Source organism: Ursus americanus, chromosome 30 (genome assembly GCF_024610735.1).
Source record: "Ursus americanus isolate L20-20 chromosome 30, mUrsAme1.1.p, whole genome shotgun sequence".
NCBI lineage: Eukaryota > Metazoa > Chordata > Mammalia > Carnivora > Ursidae > Ursus > Ursus americanus.
The window spans coordinates 19654584-19677016 of NC_142156.1; the positions used below are offsets into that span (position 1 = coordinate 19654584).

The 22433-nt window shown below is 46.3% G+C and overlaps 1 protein-coding gene across 1 annotated transcript in view; it reads left to right on the top strand.

Annotated features, from left to right (window-relative positions):
* Positions 1-22253, top strand: part of ATP6V0A2 (ATPase H+ transporting V0 subunit a2) — a 39253-nt gene extending 17000 nt beyond the window's left edge. The window contains exons 7-20 of the mRNA XM_045778757.2: positions 375-457; positions 1976-2069; positions 2777-2989; positions 7787-7937; positions 8177-8313; positions 8594-8781; positions 8885-8975; positions 11338-11456; positions 12093-12303; positions 14827-14946; positions 16487-16606; positions 18414-18531; positions 18959-19130; positions 19738-22253. Of these exons, the coding sequence (XP_045634713.2) occupies positions 375-457; positions 1976-2069; positions 2777-2989; positions 7787-7937; positions 8177-8313; positions 8594-8781; positions 8885-8975; positions 11338-11456; positions 12093-12303; positions 14827-14946; positions 16487-16606; positions 18414-18531; positions 18959-19130; positions 19738-19837 (1917 nt within the window). The 3' untranslated portion in view covers positions 19838-22253. The remainder of the gene's footprint in view (positions 1-374; positions 458-1975; positions 2070-2776; positions 2990-7786; positions 7938-8176; positions 8314-8593; positions 8782-8884; positions 8976-11337; positions 11457-12092; positions 12304-14826; positions 14947-16486; positions 16607-18413; positions 18532-18958; positions 19131-19737) is intronic.
* Positions 22254-22433: the final 180 nt, after the last annotated feature.

Sequence of the window (22433 nt, forward strand, 5' to 3'; positions counted from 1 at the left end):
CATTTTAAATAGTGAAACTACCAACAAAGAGCACAAAAGTGAGGAAAACATGACCAAACCATGACAAGGCCCGTTGTTTACAGTCTGAGATGGAGCTGGAAGGCAGAGAACCGCCCTGTGTGACCTGAGCTGGAGTAGGCACATCCGGGGACTCAGACTTTGGGCTGCTCTGCGTGTCTGTAAATGACCCCACGCCACTGCCAGACCTATGTCAGGGTGATGAACACGCTGTGGCCGGGATGGGTGAGGTGCAGTCCCGGAGCCTGCGGGGCCTGCTGCGGAAGTGAGGGGCTGACTTGCGACAGAGTTCGAGCTGCCAGAGTTCTCAGAGTTCTGGACGCAGGAGTAACAGTGATCCTGCTTTATTCTTCTAGGGAGAAGTCATAAAATGGTATGTGTTTTTAATATCCTTTTGGGGAGAGCAGATTGGCCACAAGGTTAAGAAGATCTGTGATTGGTAAGAACAAGAAACATTTCATTTCATCTATTCGCTTATACTCAGTGGCCTCTAGTTTTCCCTAAATAACCCTCTGTGTTTGAGGGGAAATGCAGTGGGTGCAGAGATTGCTGTGTTTGGTTGTGTGTCTTTGCTGTAAAACCACGTTCTCAAATGTTTCATCAGTCGTCTCTCTTGCTACGTTCTCCTTAAGACGCTTTAGAAGCAGAGACCATTTTTAATAACATTCTCAGGTTTTATTTTCTCCCTGGGAATCACAGCTTAAGAATACTTGGAGAAGGAATCAAATTTTAACATTTTGTGCCTCCCTGTTGCGCTGAGCTCCACGGAGGCCTGTCTGTCCTCATGGAGCATCTGGTTCATCTTTGGCCAAACAACATTCGGCAGGTTTCTGTGTGCGCCGAGAGGGAGGAGGCCTGGATCTAGAGCCTGGCTTCGCCACCCACTCACTGGGCGAGCTGGGCAAGCCAGCACGGTGAGCCACCACGTCCAGGCTCCCTCCCGGTCCGCGGAGTGGCCGCTCCCTCCCTCACTGGGCTTCAGGACTGAGGCGACACAGGCGAGGAGCTGCGAGCGGCAGCTGCCAGTACGTGCTGAGGGGTGTCGCGCTGAGACTCTCACTGTGACGTACTCGTCAGCAGTGGAAGAATAAGCAAAAGCCAAACAAAACGTTTGGTCTGCAAAGAATGCCCTCTGTGTTCAGATGGCCTTGTTTCTTGTGGGGGCTCGGGTATTTCCTTTGGAAAGTGTTTCCTAGAGGCTGAGTCTCAGGCACTGGTGGTATGGAAAGCAGTGTCAGGTGTTACCTGGACAAGCCTGCTCCTATGAATATATATATTTATTTTAATGTACAGTAGAGAAACTATAACCAGCGTACAAACTCATGATTTCATAGATATTGTTGCTTGGGATAGAGTAAGTAATTTTAATAGTCAGAACTTAAAATGTTACATATGGCATAAAAATGTCAAGGTGGACGGGAGATTGCAGGAGGGAGGTACAGACTCTGCTCCCCATGTGTTGGGGTGCCGTGCAGCCCCCACGAAGATGGGCCCTGGGAGGTGAGGGAGAGGTTTACTGTGCCAAAGACAGTTGCTAGAAAACCAGAGCAGGGTTTTTTTCCCCCTCCCTTTATTTTCTCTTTCTTTTAAAGGTAGTTACTGTTGTGTGTGCTTTGCTTTTGTGTTTCATACTTGTTTAATGATTCCCAGCCCAAGGATGGTGGTGAATTTCAGGAAGTAGGAATTGGGAGCGAGCTCCGGGAATGATGGAGGGCATGGAACCAAGAGAGAGTTTGCTACATTTGTTGACTCCTGTAGACATTTGTTGAGTGTCTCTGTGCGAGGCCTCACTCTCACTGCGGGCCAGTGCGTGTCTGCACCTTTTTCTCCCAGAGGGCTGCTTTTATTCCATCTTGGAGGGAGACGTGCCCACGCGGTACACTGAACTTAGTTCTGGTGTTTGGCGTAGCGTCTTCTGGTCCCGATGGACGTGCGACTGTTGAATTCTGTCTTCTAGTTACCACTGCCATGTTTACCCCTACCCAAATACTGCTGAGGAGCGGAAGGAGATTCAGGAGGGATTAAATACCCGAATTCAAGATCTTTACACTGTGAGTAAACGAGTAACGGTTGCCTCCTTATCTGAGACGTGTAAAACATTTACAAATCCATTTACTTTCTTGTTTAATATGGAGAATTTTGGTTGTGGACAACTCAGGATGTTTTAGGGAGATTGGCCCGTCACTTACCTCGCTCCTCTTCGGGCAAATTTTATTGTAGCAGCCTGTTAGAAACCTAGGTGTTGATGGGACTTCAGAGAAGATTCTCTGGTCATCACAGGAGACAAGCCATCTATTTAAAGTGGCGGCTGTTGTGCCTTCGCTACTTTAATGAGTGTTTCTGCTGCGAGAGCTCTTGCTGGCAAGAGGTGGACTCCGACCCACTTAAGCAAGAGGGGTTTCAGGCCACATGTGATGGGGTGGAGTCGTTGGCTCTCAGGGTTGACAGGGAGCTGAGCTGAGGCTGGGAATGGCAAGAAAGGGGAGCTCCATGGGCCCAGCCAGGCCACTGTGCTGCCACCCAGATGGTGACATCCGACCATTTCCTGTCCCCTTGGGGTGGCGTCCTGGAGGGGAGCTCCCCAGAGAGAGCATCAGGTCAGCCGGCTTAGGGTGCCGCCTGCTTCCCGGTGGTACTGGGGGTCGAGAAGAGAAGGAGTGAACCGCTCTCTTATCTGCCCCCAGGAGGGGCAGGTGCCCGGTAGACAAAAACTGAAAAGTGCCCACAGTGTTGGAAGCCCGTGTTTGTTCCCACCCAGGTGCTTCACAAAACCGAGGATTATTTACGGCAAGTGCTGTGTAAAGCCGCCGAATCCGTCTACAGCCACGTCATCCAGGTGAAGAAGATGAAAGCCATTTACCACATGCTGAACATGTGCAGCTTCGACGTGACCAACAAGTGCCTCATCGCCGAAGTCTGGTGTCCCGAGGCCGACCTGCACGACCTGCGCCGGGCGCTCGAGCAGGGGTCGGTAAGGCCCTGGTCGGGACGCAGCGGAGGGCCTGGGGCTGCCCTGGGGAAGCCAGAGAAGCTGACTGAGCCGGAGAAAGAAAGCGGGAATGTCCTCGAGCAGCGAGAGGGCCGAGCTGGCTGGCCTCTCGATCGAGGCTCGGGGGAGCGGGCCATCCGAGCTGCGCGTGTGCGCGTGCGCGTGCCTTTTTCATTTGCTCTTTGAGTAGGGGATAGAGTCTCGTGCTGAAAAGTAAAACGTGCATGTGCGTATATATATATAGAAAGTAAAAGACACAGCGGAGTGGCTTCCTCCTACCCTGTTGCCTCCGAGACACCTGTTGCTTCCTGTTAGGTCTTTGAGTTTCTTAATCGTAGGTAAGCACGGAGGAATGGATACTTTCCTTCATGAAAGGTTGCATGCAGTTCATTCATGCTGTTCTTTTCACTTACTGAAGCCCTACTTGTTATAACTATTCAATGTTCCATGGTGTGGACGTACCACGGCTCGTTGCGCTGGCTGCCTGCTCGTTTCGGTGGCCTGTGGTGATGCGAATACCACCTGGCCCATCTGCGGGACAGAGTCCCGGACACAGGGTTGCTGTGTCCGTGTGATGGATGGTACCAGCTGCTGCACTTCTCTTACTTTGAGTGAGGTTGAAAATCTTTTCCATTGAGGAGCCATTTGAATTTTCCTTTTTTTGTGAGCTTGTGTTCCTATGCTTTGCCCTTTTTCTGCTGGGTTATTGATCTTTTTTTTACTAGTTTCTGTTGGCTCTTTGTGATACGAGCAAAAATATTTAACCCGGTTTGTCAGTCATCTTTTTTTTTTTTTTAAAGGTTTTATTTATTTATTTGAGAGAGAGAGAATGAGAGGGGAAGAGAGCATGAGAAGGGGGAGGGTCAGAGGGTCAGACTCCCCACTGAGCAAGGAGCCCTGAGCCAAAGGCAGTCACTTAACCAACTGTGACACCCAGGCACCCCGTCAACTCATCTTTTGATGTTTCTGTTTGTTGGCTTGTTTCGGTTGTGCGGAAGTTTCTTGTGAAATACAGTTGAACTTATCAGTTTGCTCTTGCTGAACTTTGAAGACCATGCTTTTCCCTCCGCCAGGGCTACAGGCTCAGGTGCCCCTGTTCCTGTGAGGGTGTTTTCTACATCAAAACTCGATTCTTAATTGGAAATAACAGGCTTAGGTATTTCAAGTGACAGTTAAGGAAACAAGTTTTCTTTTTTTAAATTAAATTAAATTGAATTTTTTTTTTTAAGTAATCTCCACACCCAGCATGGGGCTTGAACTCACAACCCTGAGATCGAGAGTTGCCTGCTCTACTGACTGAGCCAGCCAGGCGCCCCAGGAAACAAGTTTTCATATGGGTCTCTTTTGTTGTTGTTGTTACTAGTCACCTTGTTTCGTTATGTCATTCTTTGATGGCATAAATGGACTTCTAGTATTCTTGGAAGAGGGCTGGCTTTTGTAGGCATAACCAGCCAACCACAACATTTCCTAGTGTTGCTGAAAACCAGCTGATCCCCCTGCCTCACAAGGACCTGTGGGTTGGCCGATGTCTCGATGCCTTTGTGCTGCCAGTGAGATGGGGTTTGGTGGGGACACGCAGCAGTACCGGCGAGCAGAGCTCCTGGCCACTGGCACCGCGGACCGCCGGCTTGATGCCAGCGACTCTTGTCGGTCTGACTGTCCGACACGTGTTCTCCAGGAGTCCTCCGCAGGGCCCATGGGAGCAGCACTCCCTGAGTCCTCACGTATTGATAATAGTATGTCTCCAGCCTTTGTAATCGGAAGTTTGTTTTTTGGAAATAAAATCCTTGGCTCGTGTTTTTGAAATTTTTGTTTTTGTTTTCCGTGGGTATCCTAAACATGTGAAGCCATCTTGTTCTGGCATGGTGTTGGTAACAACAAGCCTGATGATCGAACTTTCCTTACAAGTCTTGTACCTTTTTTTTTTTTTTGCCTATGTGCTCAAGAATTTTTTTTTCTTTTGGAGACCAATAATTTTATTAGAATATGTCTTGATATGGCCATTCTCGGTTGGTATTCTCAGATATATAGTGTGTCCTTTAAATACATAGTTTTATTTTTTAATTAAAGTTTTTTAAAATTTGAACTCAATTACTTAACATAAAATGTATTACTAGTTTCACTCTGAGGTCAGTGATTCTTTTAATATATAGCTTTAAAAAAAAGTTTCCAAAGAATTCTCCTAAATTATGCTTTTTAGTATTTCTTCTCTTCTGTTGCTCTGGTTTCCTCCTTCAGGACCTGCTCTTAGTTTCAGTTGAACCTTCTTTGTTTATCTTCAGTGTTTGTCACTTTTCTTGAGTCCTTTTTTTTAAAGATTTTTTTTTAAATTTATTTATTCGACAGAGATAGAGACAGCCAGCGAGAGAGGGAACACAAGCAGGGGGAGTGGGAGAGGAAGAAGCAGGCTTCCAGCGGAGGAGCCTGATGTGGGGCTCGATCCCATAACGCCGGGATCACGCCCTGAGCCAAAGGCAGACGCTTAACCTCTGTGCCACCCAGGCGCCCCTTCTTGAGTCCTTTTTATTCTTTACTTCTGTTTGATTTTTTAAAAATTTCCGTTCTATTTCTCTTATGGCTTAATTACTAGGAAGGTTTCTTTACCTTGGGAGGTCTTTCTAGTTTTGTCTCATTGCTGAATATTTTTTCTTTTATTTCTAATTCCTTTTTGAGTTCTGTTATCTCGTTTCTGACTCTTTCTAATTCTGCTTTGGGTGCTCTTTCATATCATGTATTATTTTCGTAATTTTTTTTGCTCATTTTGAAATAAGTTAAATTTTCGTCTGTTTTGTGGCCATGTGCTTCTGGCGTGTTTTCATTGTCCACAGGGATGTTGTTCTGCTCAGTCTTTTTTTACTATTACTTTATATAAGGTTTGACCTCCATTCTTCTTTTGATCACCTCAAAATGTAATTAGTTTTCTGAAAACATGTTTAAATAAGGAAATTCTGTGTTAGACATAATATATATTCACATGTATATGTATGAATATATATTTAAGATACTAAAGGGGTCCATACATTACACATAATGTAAGTACATCATCTATTTATATATTAGTTTTACAGAACATGTTTAAGGTACTCAAGGGATTTTTATTTTTTTATTATTTTTATTTTTTTAAAGATTATTTATTTATTTATTTGACAGAGAGAGAGGGAGTACAAGTAGGGGGAGCGGCAGGCAGAGGGAGAGGGAGAAGCAGGCTCCCGCCGAGCAGGGAGCCCAACTTGGGGCTCGATCCCAGGACCCTGAGATCACGACCTGAGCTGAAGGCAGACACTTTACCAACTGAGCCACCCAAGCGCCCCATCAAGGGACTTAAAAGAGGACAGATTCAGGATCACTTTCCTAACTTCACAGAATTTTGTGTCTTTAATACTTTAGAGCAGGGATCAAAAATGTGTTAGCTCCTGGACCTGAGGCTTCCTCTTTCCCTCTTTTACCTGGACCTTCTCTTTCCTTATCTCTTTTGTTCCTGTCCTGCTCAGTTTCGATTTCATTCCTGGGTCTCTCATCAGTGGAGGGCTCCTGTGGCAGGGGGGCAGGGTGGGCGCCCCCGCTGGTCTGTTCCGCGAGTTCAAGAGGGCTGGACTGCTGTGGCCCCGCAGACCTCACTTCCCGTGGACCCCTTGCACTCACACCCATACTGGACAGAACTCTTCCCAGTTCCAGCTGCTTTTCTTGGGTCGGCTTACTGTGCTTTCCTGGGAATGCTTTTGACTCTTTTGGGATGTTTCTTCCTTGGGTCTCTCAAACGCCACATTGCTTCCCTGGCTTCCTCTGGTCTGGAAGCCCTTACCATGCAGGTCTTGTCACGTTGAGTGGTTTGTCCCCACCCATTTGCATTTTGTGGCTTTTGGGGACATGGTTTTGTGAGAAATGTTGTCTGTGGGATTTTGGTTTTGCTCTCTGGTTGCCCTGTCTGCTCTTGGGATTCAGGGAGGTTTAAAACTATACGTCTGCTTGGAATATTCCCAGAATCCCCTTACCTTCAAGTGTCTTAAGAAATAGAATTTGACTGGAAAATCGACTTTTCTGGTAATAACCTGTTTTACTTTATTTATTTAATAAGGTTTTCCCTCCCATTTTAAATAAATACATTTCTGAAGAATCTTTCTGAAGGAAAAAGCTATATATACAATTTTGCTGTGCTAATGTGGACATTTTGATTTATTCTCATCTATTTTTTGGTTTTATTAGCTCATGTTGTAGTTGTCTCAAGATTCTTCTTTAATGTTTTTAAGAGATAAAAAATTAAATTTCAGGGGCGCCTGGGTGGCTCAGTCGTTAAGCGTCTGCCTTCGGCTCAGGGTGTGATCCCGGTGTTCTGGGATCAAGCCCCACATTGGGCTCCTCCGCTATGAGCCTGCTTCTTCCTCTCCCACTCCCCCTGCTTGTGTTCCCTCTCTCGCTGGCTATCTATCTCTGTCAAATAAATAAAAATAAAATCTTTAAAAAAAAAGATTAAATTTCAGTTTTATGTTAGTGATTCTGACACTGCCTTATATACATATCTCTGTCATTCCCAGCCCTGCTGTCCACTTTCCCGCCCTCGTAGCCTGGCTACACACTTCCTTCTGGAAGACCACGCCCCCCAAGTGCTGCCCCCCCCAAGTCTTCTCTGACTCCTGCGGCCACTCCGGCTGCCCTCGAACCCCCGGGTGGTGGTTCACACGTCCTCACGGGCCACGCAGAGCCTCGCCATAGCAGGGAGCCAGTGTTTGTTGAATGAACTCTTGGATGGTAATTTTTTTTTTCTTTCTTTTTATGTGAAAGAGAGAGAGCGGTGCTACGATCCCCTCATTTATGAACACAATCCCAACAAAAGAAACACCCCCAACTCTAATCCGCACCAACAAGTTCACCGAGGGGTTTCAGAACATCGTGGACGCCTACGGAGTTGGGAGCTACAGAGAAGTGAACCCAGGTCGGAAGTCCGAGTTTGTAAATCCCCCTGTCCTGTCTGATTGCTGCTGCGTCTCCCTGCAAGGATGTAGTGGGCGTTCGGGAAAGCAGGCTCACGGCTCCTCTTGTGTCGTTTTGCTTAGTGTAGAGCACTCATTGTAACCTGTCTGTTCTTTTTCGGGAATTCTGGAGACGGTTGCGTGTTTGAATTAACTAGAATTTTCTGCCTCTGGTGAGTCAAGTCTCTTGCTCTCCCTGCAGCTCTCTTCACCATCATCACTTTCCCCTTTTTGTTCGCCGTGATGTTCGGAGACTTCGGGCATGGCTTTGTGATGTTCTTATTTGCCCTCTTGCTGGTGTTAAATGAAAACCATCCCAGACTAAATCAGTCACAGGAGGTAAGAGCACAGACACTCCAGCTCGTTACACCTGGTTGGGTGATTAGTAGTCATTATCTCCTTTTTGACCACACAAGTGACCTTTCTTAAACGTTGGTCTTTGGCAGTAAGGGGCCCTGACTGATCTGTATGGGGTGTGGGCCTGTGGCCTCTGTGTCATGTCGGCCCTCGGAGAAGCCCCCCGGGGGGAGTGGTTCAGAGCGGGCGCAGACAGAGCTGGGGCCCCTTCCTGCATTTTCGCGGCGGTTCTCCTCTGCTCACTGCGCTTGGCTTTTCACAGATCATGCGCATGTTTTTCAATGGCCGATACATCCTCTTGCTGATGGGGCTGTTCTCCGTGTACACGGGCCTCATCTACAACGACTGCTTTTCAAAGTCGGTCAACCTGTTTGGCTCCGGGTGGAACGTGTCCGCCATGTACAGCTCCAGTCACGCTCCGGCGGAGCACAGGAAGATGGTGCTTTGGAAGTAAGTGTGTGTCACCCAGCGGGGTTTTCGGCGGGCAGAGCGTTTCTCCGCGACTCCTCCGTCCTCCTGTCCGTAAGCCTGCTCACTCCGCTCTCTGTTACAGTGACACCATCGTCAGGCACAGCAGGGTTTTGCAGTTGGACCCAAGTGTTCCTGGAGTGTTCCAAGGCCCTTATCCTCTTGGCATCGATCCCGTGAGTGCACTTTTTCCTCGCCGTGATGTCGCATTCCTCTGTGGTGCCACCTGGTTTTAATTGTCAAGTGCTTCCTCAGACTCTTGGGCACGGCTCACATGGTTGCACACGATGGGGAAGGTGCCCTGGGGGGCTTCTGCCTGGGCGGCCGTGGCCCACGTGCATCTCGAATGAAGTTGGCTGAGCGATGAAGCTGAGCTGTGGAAGCCGGGGAAGCCGGGGTCAGTGCCTGGACGGGAGGGGTCCGTGGGGAGAGAGCGAGCCGCCCCGTCATGGCTCCTGGCCTGTTTTACTCCAGGGAGAGCCAGCCTTTCAGGAGCCCTTAAATGCAGGCTGCTTCCTACAGTTCTTCTTTGTATGTGGGGATTATTATTATTTTTTTTTTACCCTTTGATTTAGAAAGAAATAAATTGGAGTTCCAGAGCTTGAAAGGGAGCTCAGAGCTATCAGGGTGCTTATGGAGGTAGTTGTTTGAAATGGGAAGTGTTGGGAGAAGGGAAAAGGAGACGTAGCTGCAGGGGCCAGGACTGCTGCCCCCTCCCCCACATTCCACACCCCATGGCGCTCAGTGAGCCCCCCCACCCCCACCCCGGCAGACCTTCATCAGGCTCCCACCAGGCCGTCACCAGGTCTCCAGGCTGAGGCACTGTCCCTGGACTGTCCGCCATCTTCTGGAGGAATCTCGCCTTGGAAAGGGGAGCTTAGAGACCAGCTCAAAATTGGTCTGGGGGCACATGCTATATAATTGTGTACAGAAATGAAAAAAACGGAATGAAAAAGGTCCAGCAAGCCTTCATCCAAACTCCCCAAGCTAGTGCCCTCCTAATTGTTCTGTTCATTTTCTCCTCTACATATAAATTGTATAATTCAACATTGTTGCCTTATATCTTCATATAATTGGAAGCATGAAAAAACTTATAACAGTTCCCTTAAGGTATAGCATTTTAGAGCCAAATTCCTATTAACGTGTGGCCTTGCTTGAAGGAAAGAAATGTTTCTGAATAAAGGCACCAAGGAAGAAAGTTCAAGTGGGTGTTTTGAGGGGGAGGAGGAGACTGGGGCATGGTACTGCTTCTCTTTGCTTTAATTTTAAAAATCGGCATTATGCTTATATGGTTCAAAAATAGACCCATGATGTACTGTGTGTATGTACAAGGCCCAGCTCTTCTGAGAGGTCTCCTCCGCCCTGTCCCTATTCCTTTAGTTCCCCCGCCTCCAACCCGGGAACTGCTGGGGTTAGTTTCTTGTGTCTCCTTCCAAGTTTCTTTATGAACATACAAATACATCTTCTTTCTCTGCCCTGTTTTTGCCTAAAAGATCGTTCTGTACCCAGTTGCTTGTAGCTTAGTCATCAAAGAGAGACTTCCACATCGTGGTTGCCGGTTGCACTGTTGCTAGTTTTCCTGCTCTCCCGCCCGCTCCTGCCCTCCACGTCCTGCAGTGGCCGCCACCAGCCTGCTCTTCCTGTGGGTCCAAATTGTCAAACTGAAGTCAGCCGAAAGACTTCTTTCTGAAATCTTATTTTCACTTAAAAAGCACAGTCTTTCTGTCCTAAGAGGTCCTTTTTCCCTTTTCCTAATCCCCCCAAATGAGGGACTGTTAAGAATTATTTTTTCGGAGAGTGAGAGCAGCAGTCAGCAGCAGGACCTGGAGGGGCTGGGGCAGGGAGCCTCGGGGCATTCAGCCAGCGCCCCTGAGCCTTCTCATCAGCGAGGGTTGCCACTTGTGCATTTCGGCTTCCATCCTTCCTCTCTCCCTCCCGCTCTGACTCTCCCCCTCTCTCCCTTTCTCTCCTTTTCTCTCCCTCACTCCCCCTTTTCCCCCCTCTCCCTCATTCTCTCCCCCCTCCCTTTCCCTCCCCACTTCCTCCCTTCCTTCCTTTCTGTTAAACTTTATTATAAAATGCACATACACAAGAATGTATAAAACAGGTGTGTGAAGTTACAGCATGCATACTTGTATGGCCCCTGCCCAGGGTAAGAGACCCCGGGACCCGGGACGTGCCCCGCTGGCACCAACTGTCCCCAGAGGGAACTTCCTGCTCCCTGGGCTCTGTGTCACTCTTTCTCTTGTGTGTCCTTTTAGTATTGCCTCAGAGGCATGCGTCCCTAAGCACAGTGTTATTTCATTTGGCATCCTTTGAACTTTATATTAAAGATAGAATTGTCTGTACCAGTCTGTGGCCCTGGTTTAAGAAAATCAGTGGCTCTCAGACCAGAGGTGTCAAGAAGAAGGTCTGAATGTTGCTTTCTTATTAATCAAAAGCTGCCTTTTGATTTAAGGTAGGAAATTTGTCCAGTGTCGCCTGTGTCCTCAAGCAGTGGAAGGAAGTTAAAAATGTCTTGTTTTGTTTTGTCTTCAGATTTGGAACTTGGCCACAAATTGTCTCACTTTTCTAAACTCTTTCAAAATGAAAATGTCTGTGATTTTAGGAATTATTCACATGACTTTTGGAGTCATTCTGGGAATATTTAACCACTTGTAAGTACAGATTTTTTTTTTTTTTTAAGCAGTATTTATAAGCCACGCTTGGTATTCCTTAAACTTTGCTTCCTGAGGGTCGACTGTATGGGTCTCGGAGGCAGCTGGTGCGGCGGTGTGTTGTTTGAGTCTGTGGTGATGATACAGGCTTTTGACTGTTTCAGTGATTCGTAGCAGATACTTACTGAGCGTATAGTACGTGCCGGGCACTGGTCTAGGCTCTGGGGTCAAGTGCTGCTGAAGACGGGGAACAGGTTTTGCCTCCATGGAGTTTGACATTCAAGGGAGGGAGGCATGTGACATATACGTTCAGATTTATTTCCGGAACTAAATTTTTCTTATACTCTTTTTTCATTTTATAAATTAGGAAACTGTTTGTTTACTAGAGCTAGTGTGTGAAGAGGAAGAGGTTGTATTTTCTTCCTCTAACTGGGCCTGATGGTGAAACACCAGCATTTTCACTGTGCTCACATCTGTTTTCTTCATGGATGTGTCTGAGCCCCATACGAGTTACCAGAAGACAGGACGCTCTGCTGAGATAGGCCCTGTCACAAAGAATTGAACAGTAATTTCCTCTTTATTCTTTATCTCAGTCCAAACTGGCTCAGGGTTTGATGGATTCCTTTTTTTCCCTAGGCATTTCCGGAAGAAGTTCAATATTTATTTGGTTTCCGTCCCAGAACTTCTCTTCATGCTGTGCATCTTCGGATACCTTATATTTATGATCGTCTATAAGTGGCTGGTCTATTCGGCAGAAACCTCCAGAGTTGCTCCCAGCATTCTGATTGAATTTATCAACATGTTTTTATTCCCGGCGAGTGAAACAAACGGTCTCTACTCAGGGCAGGTAGGTAATGTTCTTTTCCACCCTTAGGAGCCTAAAGGATGTCCTCCCGAGAGCCTTTGTGTGTTGATCAGTGGGTGATTGAAGGTGCTTTCCGCAGGCCTCCCGGGCATGTAGGGGCTTTCCGATTCTCCGATGTGATCACAAGAGCTGCCACCCGGGTCTGAACACTGTGCTGAGGGGCTCTGGTCGAGCACTGTAATCCGAACTCTCTGCCACTCAGTGGCCATCAGAACTGCTGGGAAGAAGGTGTATTTCTGGAGGGTTTTCGGGGGCCGGTGAATCCCTCTGTTTTTCTAGTTACTTTATTTTTTTTTATTTATTTTTAAAAAGATTTTATTTATTTATCTGATACGGAGACAGCCAGCGAGAGAGGGAACACAGCAGGGGGAGTGGGAGAGGAAGAAGCAGGCTCCCAGCGGAGGAGCACGATGTGGGACTCAATCCCGGAACGCCGGGATCACGCCCTGAGCCGAAGGCAGACGCTTAATGACTGCGCTACCCAGGTGCCCCTCTAGTTACTTTAAAATCAATCTCTGGGACGCCTGGGTGGCTCAGTCGGTTAAGCGTCTGCCTTTGGCTCAGGTCATGATCCTGGGGTCCTAGGATCGAGCCCTGCATCGGGCTCCTTGCTCAGCGGGGAGCCTGCTTCTCCCTCTGCCTCTGCTGCACCCCTCGCTGTGTATGTGCTCGTGCTCTCTCTCTCTCTCTCTCTCTCTCCCTATGACAAATAAATAGAATCTTTAAAATCAGTCTCTGACTAAGCCTGGTCATCACGGAACCCGCATCTGGACCACAGCACGCGGGCCCTCTCCCAAACTGGCTTTTCTAGAATTGTGCATTTGTGTCATACCACCCGCATCCGCACTGTGCAATGGTGGCGGAATGTGGGCTCGGGTGACTACTGTGCTTGCAATCCTAGCTCTGTCATATCCTCGAAATGGAACTATGAACACATAACTTGACTCCTCCATGCCTCAGTTCCCTCATCTGTAAAATGGGAGTACAAACAGGACCCAGTTTGTAGCAGAGAGTTAATATAATCACATCCTTAGGAAGGTACCTGGCTTGTGCCGGTGCTCGCTCAGTGTGAGCTTGTGTTGCAAGTGTGTCGAGGGTCTCTGTGCTGTGTGGGGCCACAGCGTCCCTCCCAATGGATGCTGCTACCGACGCTGCGTGCCGCGTTCACGGCGTCTGTGCGGGGCCGCAGAAGTCCTCCTGGTCAGTACTGTCGCAGCCTGTGTCTTCTCGAGCTGTATGTTCTGCTCTTATTTTTTTTTAATCTTTTTGACCCCGCAAAGGGAGCGTTTGGTTTTGTTTCCCACATTCCATGGCCGACTAAGTTCGCAGTCAGATTTAGAGCCCAGCTTGCTGCACCGGGGGCTCCATTGTGAGCTGCATGTGGACGTCCTTTTTGAATTATTTGAGTTTCAACTCTTATTTATTTGTTTCTCCTGTTGGTGGTTTTTTAAATTGTATTTCAGTGTTATTTTATTGAGCCTTTATGGAATGACGTAGATGGGATAAATACACAGCAGGGAGGCCAGTGGGGCACAGGTGCTGTGGTCAGAAAGGTCGTGAAGGGAACTACTTTTATACGTCTCCTGTGTGCCTGAAAATGCGCTCCCCGTGATTCTTCCTTCTTAACTCACAGTAGCCCTCGAGGTAGGTGCTGTCATCCCAGTGGCTCAGGGCCGACTTGGTCAGTCAGCTGCCAGTGGGGCCCAGATGTTAACCCAGTCGGCTTGACTGCGCGGCTCTTGACTTCCGATAGGACTCTGCCTGTGGCCCCCACTTGTCTTAGCATTTCGGGGTCTGATGCTAACGTGTACCTACTACTAGCTCATACAGCACATACGGCTCTGGGAGTCTGTGGGGAACATGGGGACGGCCACAGACGAGAGAGAAGCTGGGACAGTGATGCGTGGTCATTTGTTTTCATAGCCACTTACAGATCCCTTAAAATCGCGTAAACTGCAGTGGCTTTGTAAGTGTGAACCTGCTTTGCTCTCGATTTATTTTTCGGTAACTGTAAATATCCCTACTTTTTAAAGAAGAGAATGTTTTTAGTTTTGTTCTGAATCCTCTTTTAGTATTTTTCTCATGTAGAAGTGAATCCACTTAACTACGTGCTCACGTTCAAGTAATCTTTATAATGATAATTACAAAAACCAGAACAAGAACGTAAAAAAATGAAGAGTTTGTGTTTGTATTCGCCCTCTTACAGTATTTTCAGAAAATTATTAGCTGGAGTTTGACTCTGCTTAGAATTTTCTTACTCATTCCTTACAGATCTGAACTGAATGATACTCACCCACTCTGTCAGTAGTGTTACTCATTGGTTCTAGAATTCAACTAGGAGTTTAGGAAAAGATCCACCAGCAGACAGAATTTGGCTTGTGTTTACCTTCTGTTCCTTGTTACTGTGAAGAAGGGGACATTGTCCTTGGTCTTCACTCACTCAGTGCACCAGTGACTCTGTTCGCACGTCTTCGCATCCTGCCTTCCTCCCCTCTGTGCCCGCAGGAGCACGTGCAGAGACTGTTGCTGGTCGTCACAGCGCTGTCTGTCCCCGTTCTGTTCCTGGGAAAACCACTCTTCTTGCTGTGGCTGCACAATGGACGCAGTTGCTTCGGAGTGAGCAGGGTAAGCACGAGTTTGCATGTGTGTTTGTGGGGGGCGAGCGGAGTCTGGGTTTAGTTGTGCAGAGAGGAGTCAGGAAAACACCTTTCAGAGGGTCTGGGGTCCTGACTCAGAGCCGAAGCCTCTGCTGTCACCTGTGCTGCGGGAGCTCCTGCTGCGGGCCTGTGCGAGCCGCTCCCGCCCCAGTGGGCAGCGAACCTGCTGCGGGTTGCGGCGAAATCCTGCGGCGCGGTTGTCATTGTTAAAGCCTTTTTGTGCCTTATTCTTGATTTCTTTTTCTTTAAAGTGTTTTTTTTTTTTTTTTCCAATTTAAATAGTATTACTAACTTCCAGAAAGCATGGAACGTAGAGAAAGCGGTGCCCTCTTCTGTCCCTCCGTGATAGCCAGGGTCACCATTTTGTTAGATGGCTTTCTACACTTGTTTTCTCGTGTGTCTGCTTTCTCATTTTTTTCTTTAAAAATCATCGTGATAAAATAGACATAACACGTGTTTCCATTATAACTATGTTGAGTGTCCAGTTCGCGGGCACGAGGCACATTCACATGGCCGTGCAGCCGCCACCACCGTCCGTCTCCGGCACCGTTTCATCCTCCCCACCCGAGACCCTGTCCCCAGGGAACACTGACTCCCCAGCCTCCCCCCCGCACCTCTTGCAGCCACCACTCTACCTTCTGTTGCTGAGTTCGACTCCTCCAGGCACCTCATATGCACGGACTCACACAGCATTGGTCCTTTTGTGCCTGGCTTGTTTCACTGAGCGCCGTGGCCTCTGGCCTCATCCATGTCACAGGAGGTGTCGGAATTTTCTTCCTTTTAAAGGCTCAGTCATATTCCGTTGCATGGCGAGACCATGTTCTGCTTATTGGTTCATCCATCAGTGGATGCTTGCGTTGTTTCTACCTTTTAGCTCTTGTGAGTAATGCCGCTGTGAACACGGGTCTGTGAAAGTCTGTTCGGGTCCTTGCCGGCCGTTCTGTTGGATACGTACCCGGAAATGGAGTTGTTGGGTCCCATAGTCAGTCTGTGTTTAATTTTTCGAGGCCCCACCACGCTGTTCTCCACAGTGGCCGCCCCATTGTACATTCTACCAGCAGTGCACAGAGTTCCAGTTCCTCCACGCCCTAATCGATACTCATTATTTTTTAAATAATAGCCATCTTAATAGGTATGATGTGCTCATGTTCTTGTAAACAGCTTTTTAATTTGATTTTTTTGATTTCAAGTTTTTATTTAAATTCTAGTTAATGAACACATATGGTAAAATTGGTTTCAGGAGTAGAATTCAGTGATTCATCACTTCCATACAACAACCAGTGCTCCCCACGATGGGAGCCCTCCTTAATGCCCATCCCCCATCCAGCCCATCACCCCCCCCTCCCTCCACCAAACCTCAGTTTGTTCTCTGTCGTTAAGAGTCTCCGAACAACTTTTTTATTCTCCAAGAGCTGAATCATTAAGAGAAATGAAGGGGCTCTGACTTTGGATTTGTCACGTCCTTATGATTTTAAAGGCAATAACTGCATTCTTTTGGTTGTTGTTAGAGTGGTTACACACTTATAAGGAAAGATAGCGAGGAAGAAGTTTCTCTGCTGGGAAGCCAAGACATAGAAGAAGGAAATAACCGAATGGAAGATGGATGTAGAGAAATGACATGTGAAGAGGTAATCTTCTCTGTTGCTATTGATAACATTAGATAAGAAGCCAAGCTCTTCGGGCGCCTGGCTGGCTTAGTCGGTAGATCTCAGATGGTGACTTCGAGGCCCACATTGGCGTAGAGTTTACTTAAAAAAACAAAAAACAAAAATAAGCCCTACATCAAAAACTAATGATGTACTATACAGTGGCTAACTGAACATAATAAAAAATTTAATTAAATAAATGAAAAAAAGAAAAAAAGAAACCAAGCTTTCATAGAGGTAATCACCATGAGAACGATAATAATCATCTTAAAAAAAAAACAAGCAAACCCCAAACAAAGCTTCCCAGATGCTGCTTTGGTCATCTGTTTGTCAGAAGGGTTCTCATTTCGTTTTTTCAACTTTGCAGTGGGATTTGCAGTGTTAACCTTACGTGCTGTCATATGAAGTGACTTAAGATGCTATGAGCATTGATCTCAGGAGATTCTTGTCTCAGTCAGAACTTTGTCATGGTTGTGAGGAGGAGGAGACTTGCTTCACACTGGCTGCAAGGGGAGTCTACGACTGGCTCACATTAGGACAGGAGCTGTGTGAGCTCCAGGATGATTGGTTTCTGGGTCTCCAATCCCAAGAAGTCTGGGTTGGTTTTTCTTTGCAAGTTTGTTTTCTGTTCTGAAGCTAGTTGGCCCCACGATTTTGGAACCTTGGCCACAGCTAGGCCTGAGCTTATTTTCTTCCGTCTTTTGGTCGGAGAGAAAAGCACTCTCGGCTGATTGTTATATTAGGAAGAATCCCAAGGAAGTACTGGGATTGCCTGGCTGGGGTCACTTGCCATCTCCAGACCAACAACTGCTCTAGTTAGTAGTCTGCATGGGCCGCCATAACCACAGACCGAGGTCTTAAACAACAGAAACCGAAAGCCAGAAGTCCGGGTTCAAGATGTTGGCAGGGCTGGTTTCTCCCAAGGCCGCCTTTCTTGGGTTGTGGATGGCTGCCTTCTCAGTGTGTCCTCGCAGGGCCTTGTCCTCTGTGGGCATGCGTCTCTTCTTATAAAGACACCCACCCTTATGATCTCTCTTCACCTTAATGACTCCCTATCTCCAAGCACAGTCACTGGGGCTTAGGGCTGCAACAATGAATTTGGAGGGGGACACAGGTCAGCCCATGACAGCTGTGGCTGGGGGGTTGGGGTAAATGGTGGAAGAAGCAGATTCCCTCCGAAGAAGGGAGGCACAGTGCTGGGCAGACACAACTGAGCCATTTCTGCTACCCTGGTCTGCTTCATGTTCTTGGAAACTTTATTTGGTCATCTGATAAAGGCTACACAAAGTTTCTTATAATGAACATTTTGTAATTATTACATAATTTAGTGTTTTAATTTGGGACGACTAATGGTTCAGAGGATCATAAAAAAAGACCAAGAAGCAGAGCTGGAAAGAGTCTTTCCCAGGGTCGTACAGCCTTTTCACCATCAGGGGCCTTTTTCACAGTTTCTCTTTGTCAGGCTTGCATTTCTCTCTGACATGCGCATTTAGCCAGAGTCTAGCTCCTGAGTCACATTGGGCTGTGAGGACAGTTCCAGTCCAGGTGCCACATGGGAAACTGAGGCGGGGGGAGCCGCTCTGTAGGTCATAGAGCTGGTCTGTGGTAGAGCTGTGAGTAGAGCTCAGATCTTTGAGTCATTGTTCTCATGTTCTAGCGTGTTCTCCCCAATGTCCCAGAGGCCACTTCCCTCACCACGAGCGAGGGAGTGAAAGTGGAACACATGGGTAACTTGTGGGAGCATGCGGGCAATTTCCGAACCTAACACAGGTTGTGTGATCTCTCCCAGTTTAACTTTGGAGAAATATTAATGACCCAAGTGATTCATTCCATCGAGTACTGTCTGGGATGCATCTCCAACACCGCTTCATACCTGAGGCTCTGGGCTCTCAGTTTGGCTCACGCACGTAAGTTTTCACTTAGACCCGCAGTTCCCAAACTCTATGCTGAGACACCCCGCAGTGCCACAGTGAGCCCCAGGGATGCTCTGTGGGACATTCCACATTTTGGAGGGAAGCACAGAACCATCTTTCAGATGCTGTGCAAACTAGCGTTGTGTGGGGACAGAGCCAAGCCGACCCTGGTTTGGGTCAAGCTCTCTCATTGGGAGGCAGGCCTCGGATGTCTCTGGCATGCCTCAGCTTCCTCAGGGTGATGACGAGCAGGGGCTGGTTAACTTTTACACGAGAAGCAGATTACATCTGGATTATGTAGGTGTGTACGTTATTTCGTGGATAATCAGAATTGTCAGAAGGAAACCTGGACCCACTAGCTGATTGCAGTGACTCGGTGAGTGTAAACGGAAGTGGACTCTGCTCACTGCCTCCCCTGCAGAGTTGTCTGATGTCCTGTGGACCATGCTGGTGCGCGTGGGCCTCCGAGTAGACACCACTTATGGAGTCTTGCTGCTGCTACCGGTTATCGCCCTCTTTGCAGTTTTGACAATTTTCATCCTTTTGATCATGGAAGGCCTTTCTGCATTTCTTCACGCCATACGCCTCCACTGGTGAGTTGGAAATTTAGCTTTGAAACTGTTATTTAAAAAAAAAGAACCCCTCCCCACATGTATGTATCTAGCCCCACACAAGTCTGGCACTCAATTTGGACTGGTTCTTGCCTTCCCAACACTGGGATCTAGATTCAGATCCCCTGAATTAAAATTGTATATTGTTTCATAAATATTATCACTGACAAGTAGAAGCTAGTTTATGCTTGCTGAATAACTATGTAATTCATTTGGGGTCTGAAAGATTACTTTATCTTATTGTAAAATAAGATAAAATTCTTACATATTTCTTAACGGTTTCTAGTATATGTCAGCTTATTTGTCTGTGTGTGAAGGTACCAGGGTGGAGGGAGGCGTGTCTGTGTGGAGTGGGTGAGGTGGCGTGATGGGTTTGTGTTTCCATTGCACACCGAGAAAGGCGACATGGGGCAGGATGTGTGCGTGTGTGGATTTTATTTAAGTAAAAACATTTGTGCCAAGAGAGAATGTACGGCACAGAAACTTTTTTTGGTTTTGTTTTTTATACATGCTGTTTTAAGAAATGTAGGAAATGTTATTCACAATCTTTTATTAATAAACTGAATTTTATTTATTTATTTCTTTTTAGGGTAGAATTTCAGAACAAGTTCTACGTTGGTGCAGGCACCAAATTTGTTCCTTTCTCATTCAGACTACTTTCGTCGAAGTTCAGTGACGACGTGGCCTGATCACATTGCCGTATCTAATAAGCTGTCAAATTTATGGAGAATTATCATGTTACAGAATTTCACTTACGTCAGATTTACAATAGGAAAAACTCCGTCTTCATTGATTGCCTTATGATATAGCCAAATAATTCTGTAAGATATACCTCTTCCTCATGTTAAATATTTTGTAAAGTTTGTCAATTTCAGATATATAAATTTCTTTCAGTTTTTACGATGAGCAGATATAAGTTAAGGTCAGAAGTTATGTTAAAGTTATTTTTAAAAATATAGGCTTGGGGGAGAGAAGTGGTTTTGAATGGCTAATTGAAAATGGTCTTACTCAGTTCCTTTTCACCTTATTAAAAAAAAAAAACAAAGAGTTATTCTGTAGCTTGGCGTTGTCAGATAATATTTTTCCAACAGGTGAAGTTAAGTATAGTTTTTTTAAAAATTTAATGACGGATAATCAAAAGATTAACATTCTGCTTGATTAAAAGTATGTAAACTTTTTTTTTTATTGTATGCTATCTAGAACTGCAAGTAGGGGATTGTTTCTACAATTTTGTCTTGTTTTAATAATTGGGGAAAATGAGATAAAATAACGTACAACAGATGGTTATCTCACTTGTATATTTTTAAAAATATTCTTATTCTGTTATCCTTATATAAAACCGATTATGATAATTGTATGTTTGAAAGATAAACTGTATACTGAGCCTTAAAACCCAGTGTGACTATACAAGATACAATATGGATGTGATTTGAACTTAGAGACAAGCTTGGCTGATGTTACTGATGTTACTGAACCAAAAGGGGTTTATACTGAGTGAAGGGAAGAGAAAAAGTAGTATTTTGTATATTTTTATAACAAAATATAAATTAAGATATTTTACCATGAAGAGATTGCACCTGTCCTTGAGAACAGTATAATTATAATTTTTTACTTTCAGACTAATTCTAAATAAAGGTCTGATAAAGGTATTTAGAGTTAATTTAAACTTTGAAACACTATTCGGATCAATTGAAAATTGTTATAATCTTTAGCTTAAATTCATCTATTCATTTGACATTTAGTTTTGAATGAATTTGGGTCAGTCCTACTGAACATTTTAATCTGTGCAGACAGTCCCTGAGTTAACAGTGGTTTGATTTAATGAATTTTGAATTAATGATGGTATGAAAGCGATACACATACTTGGGATTTTGAACCTAGATCTTGTCCCCGGCTCACGATCCGCGGTCCCATCCTCTCCTGTGATGCTGGGCAGCGGCCGCCGCTCCGCGTCAGCCACGCGATCACGAGGGTCACAGACGCCACCCGCACCCTCACGGCCGAGCGTCCTGTCACTGTCAGCGCAGTCGTCAGTGAATTACATGAGACAGTCAGCACTCTCGTACAGAACAGGCTCTGTGGTTTTGTGCAACGGGAGGCTCGCGTCCGTGCTCTGAGCACGCTGACGTGGGCCGGGCTAGGCCGTGGCGGCACCAGGTCAGGTGTGTTGAATGCATTTTCAACTTAGTAAGTCGAAGAAGATCTATATTCTTGTAAATTATGTTCATTTTTCGTATTTTACTATAATTGATTTTAGATAATTATTTTCAAAAAGAAATCTGCAGTTCTCACTTTCTTAAACATTTTGAGGAATGCACACGAAAAGGCCCGTTTGTCACTATACTCCTCCACCTGGCTGGTGGCAGAGTTTGGAATTTTCACTCCAGGCTGAGCTATGGTAGCCCTGAATCTAAGTGAATCTTCTCAGGTAATGTCAAGACCCGTTTGCCGAGAGGCACGAGCTGCGCACGCGGACGTAATTGTGACTCCGCCCTTAAAGCTGTCTAAGTGCAGTAACCGCTCCTTTCCGCTCCTGTGAGCTGTTACCCAAAGCCAGTTTGGAGTGGCTGGGTTTTGTCCCTCCTACTACAGAATCAAACCTGAAACGATGCCATGAGACTCTGGGAAGTGATTCTGCTGTCAGGGTTCAGGTTCCCTGGAAAGGTGTAATGTTGGGTGGACACTTCTGCTGGGGGAATACGAAATCTCCCTACTGCCGCCGAGGTTGCAGACGTGTCCCCCCCCCCAGCTGGCGTCTTTACTGCTTTACTCCAAGGCGCTGGGGTAAGAAAATGGTAACTAATTCATCCCTAGGAAACTCCTCACCGTTAATTGATTAGTAAATAAGAGACATGTGGTGTCTGCCGGGAGTTTTTAGGGCCCCTCTGGTAACTTGTCATGGCCCAGTTTGTAATTCCAAGTAACACCTCTTATCAGGGTATAGAACAGGGAGGGAAGAGTCATTTTTTAATTGAAACCTAGGTAGTAGTTATGTAGTCTACATAATTACACAAAAAAAATGTGTTAGTCCTAACTTCTGTGAAAGAACTCTCTAGAAGTAGAGTTTGATGGTGTCTTTTAGGCACCAGGAGACTTTTTTTTTTTCCTAAAGCTATAGGTTCCAATGTCATGTTACCAGAGTGGTTGCTGTGCTTTGTTTTTAAGCTGTTTGGTAAAACTATTACACCTACAATTTTCAAGACAGACTTCATTCCCTTAATAGCAAATATCCAGAGGAAAAATGGTCAGTTGTCTGGATGATGCTAATACCTGTTTATTTTCCTA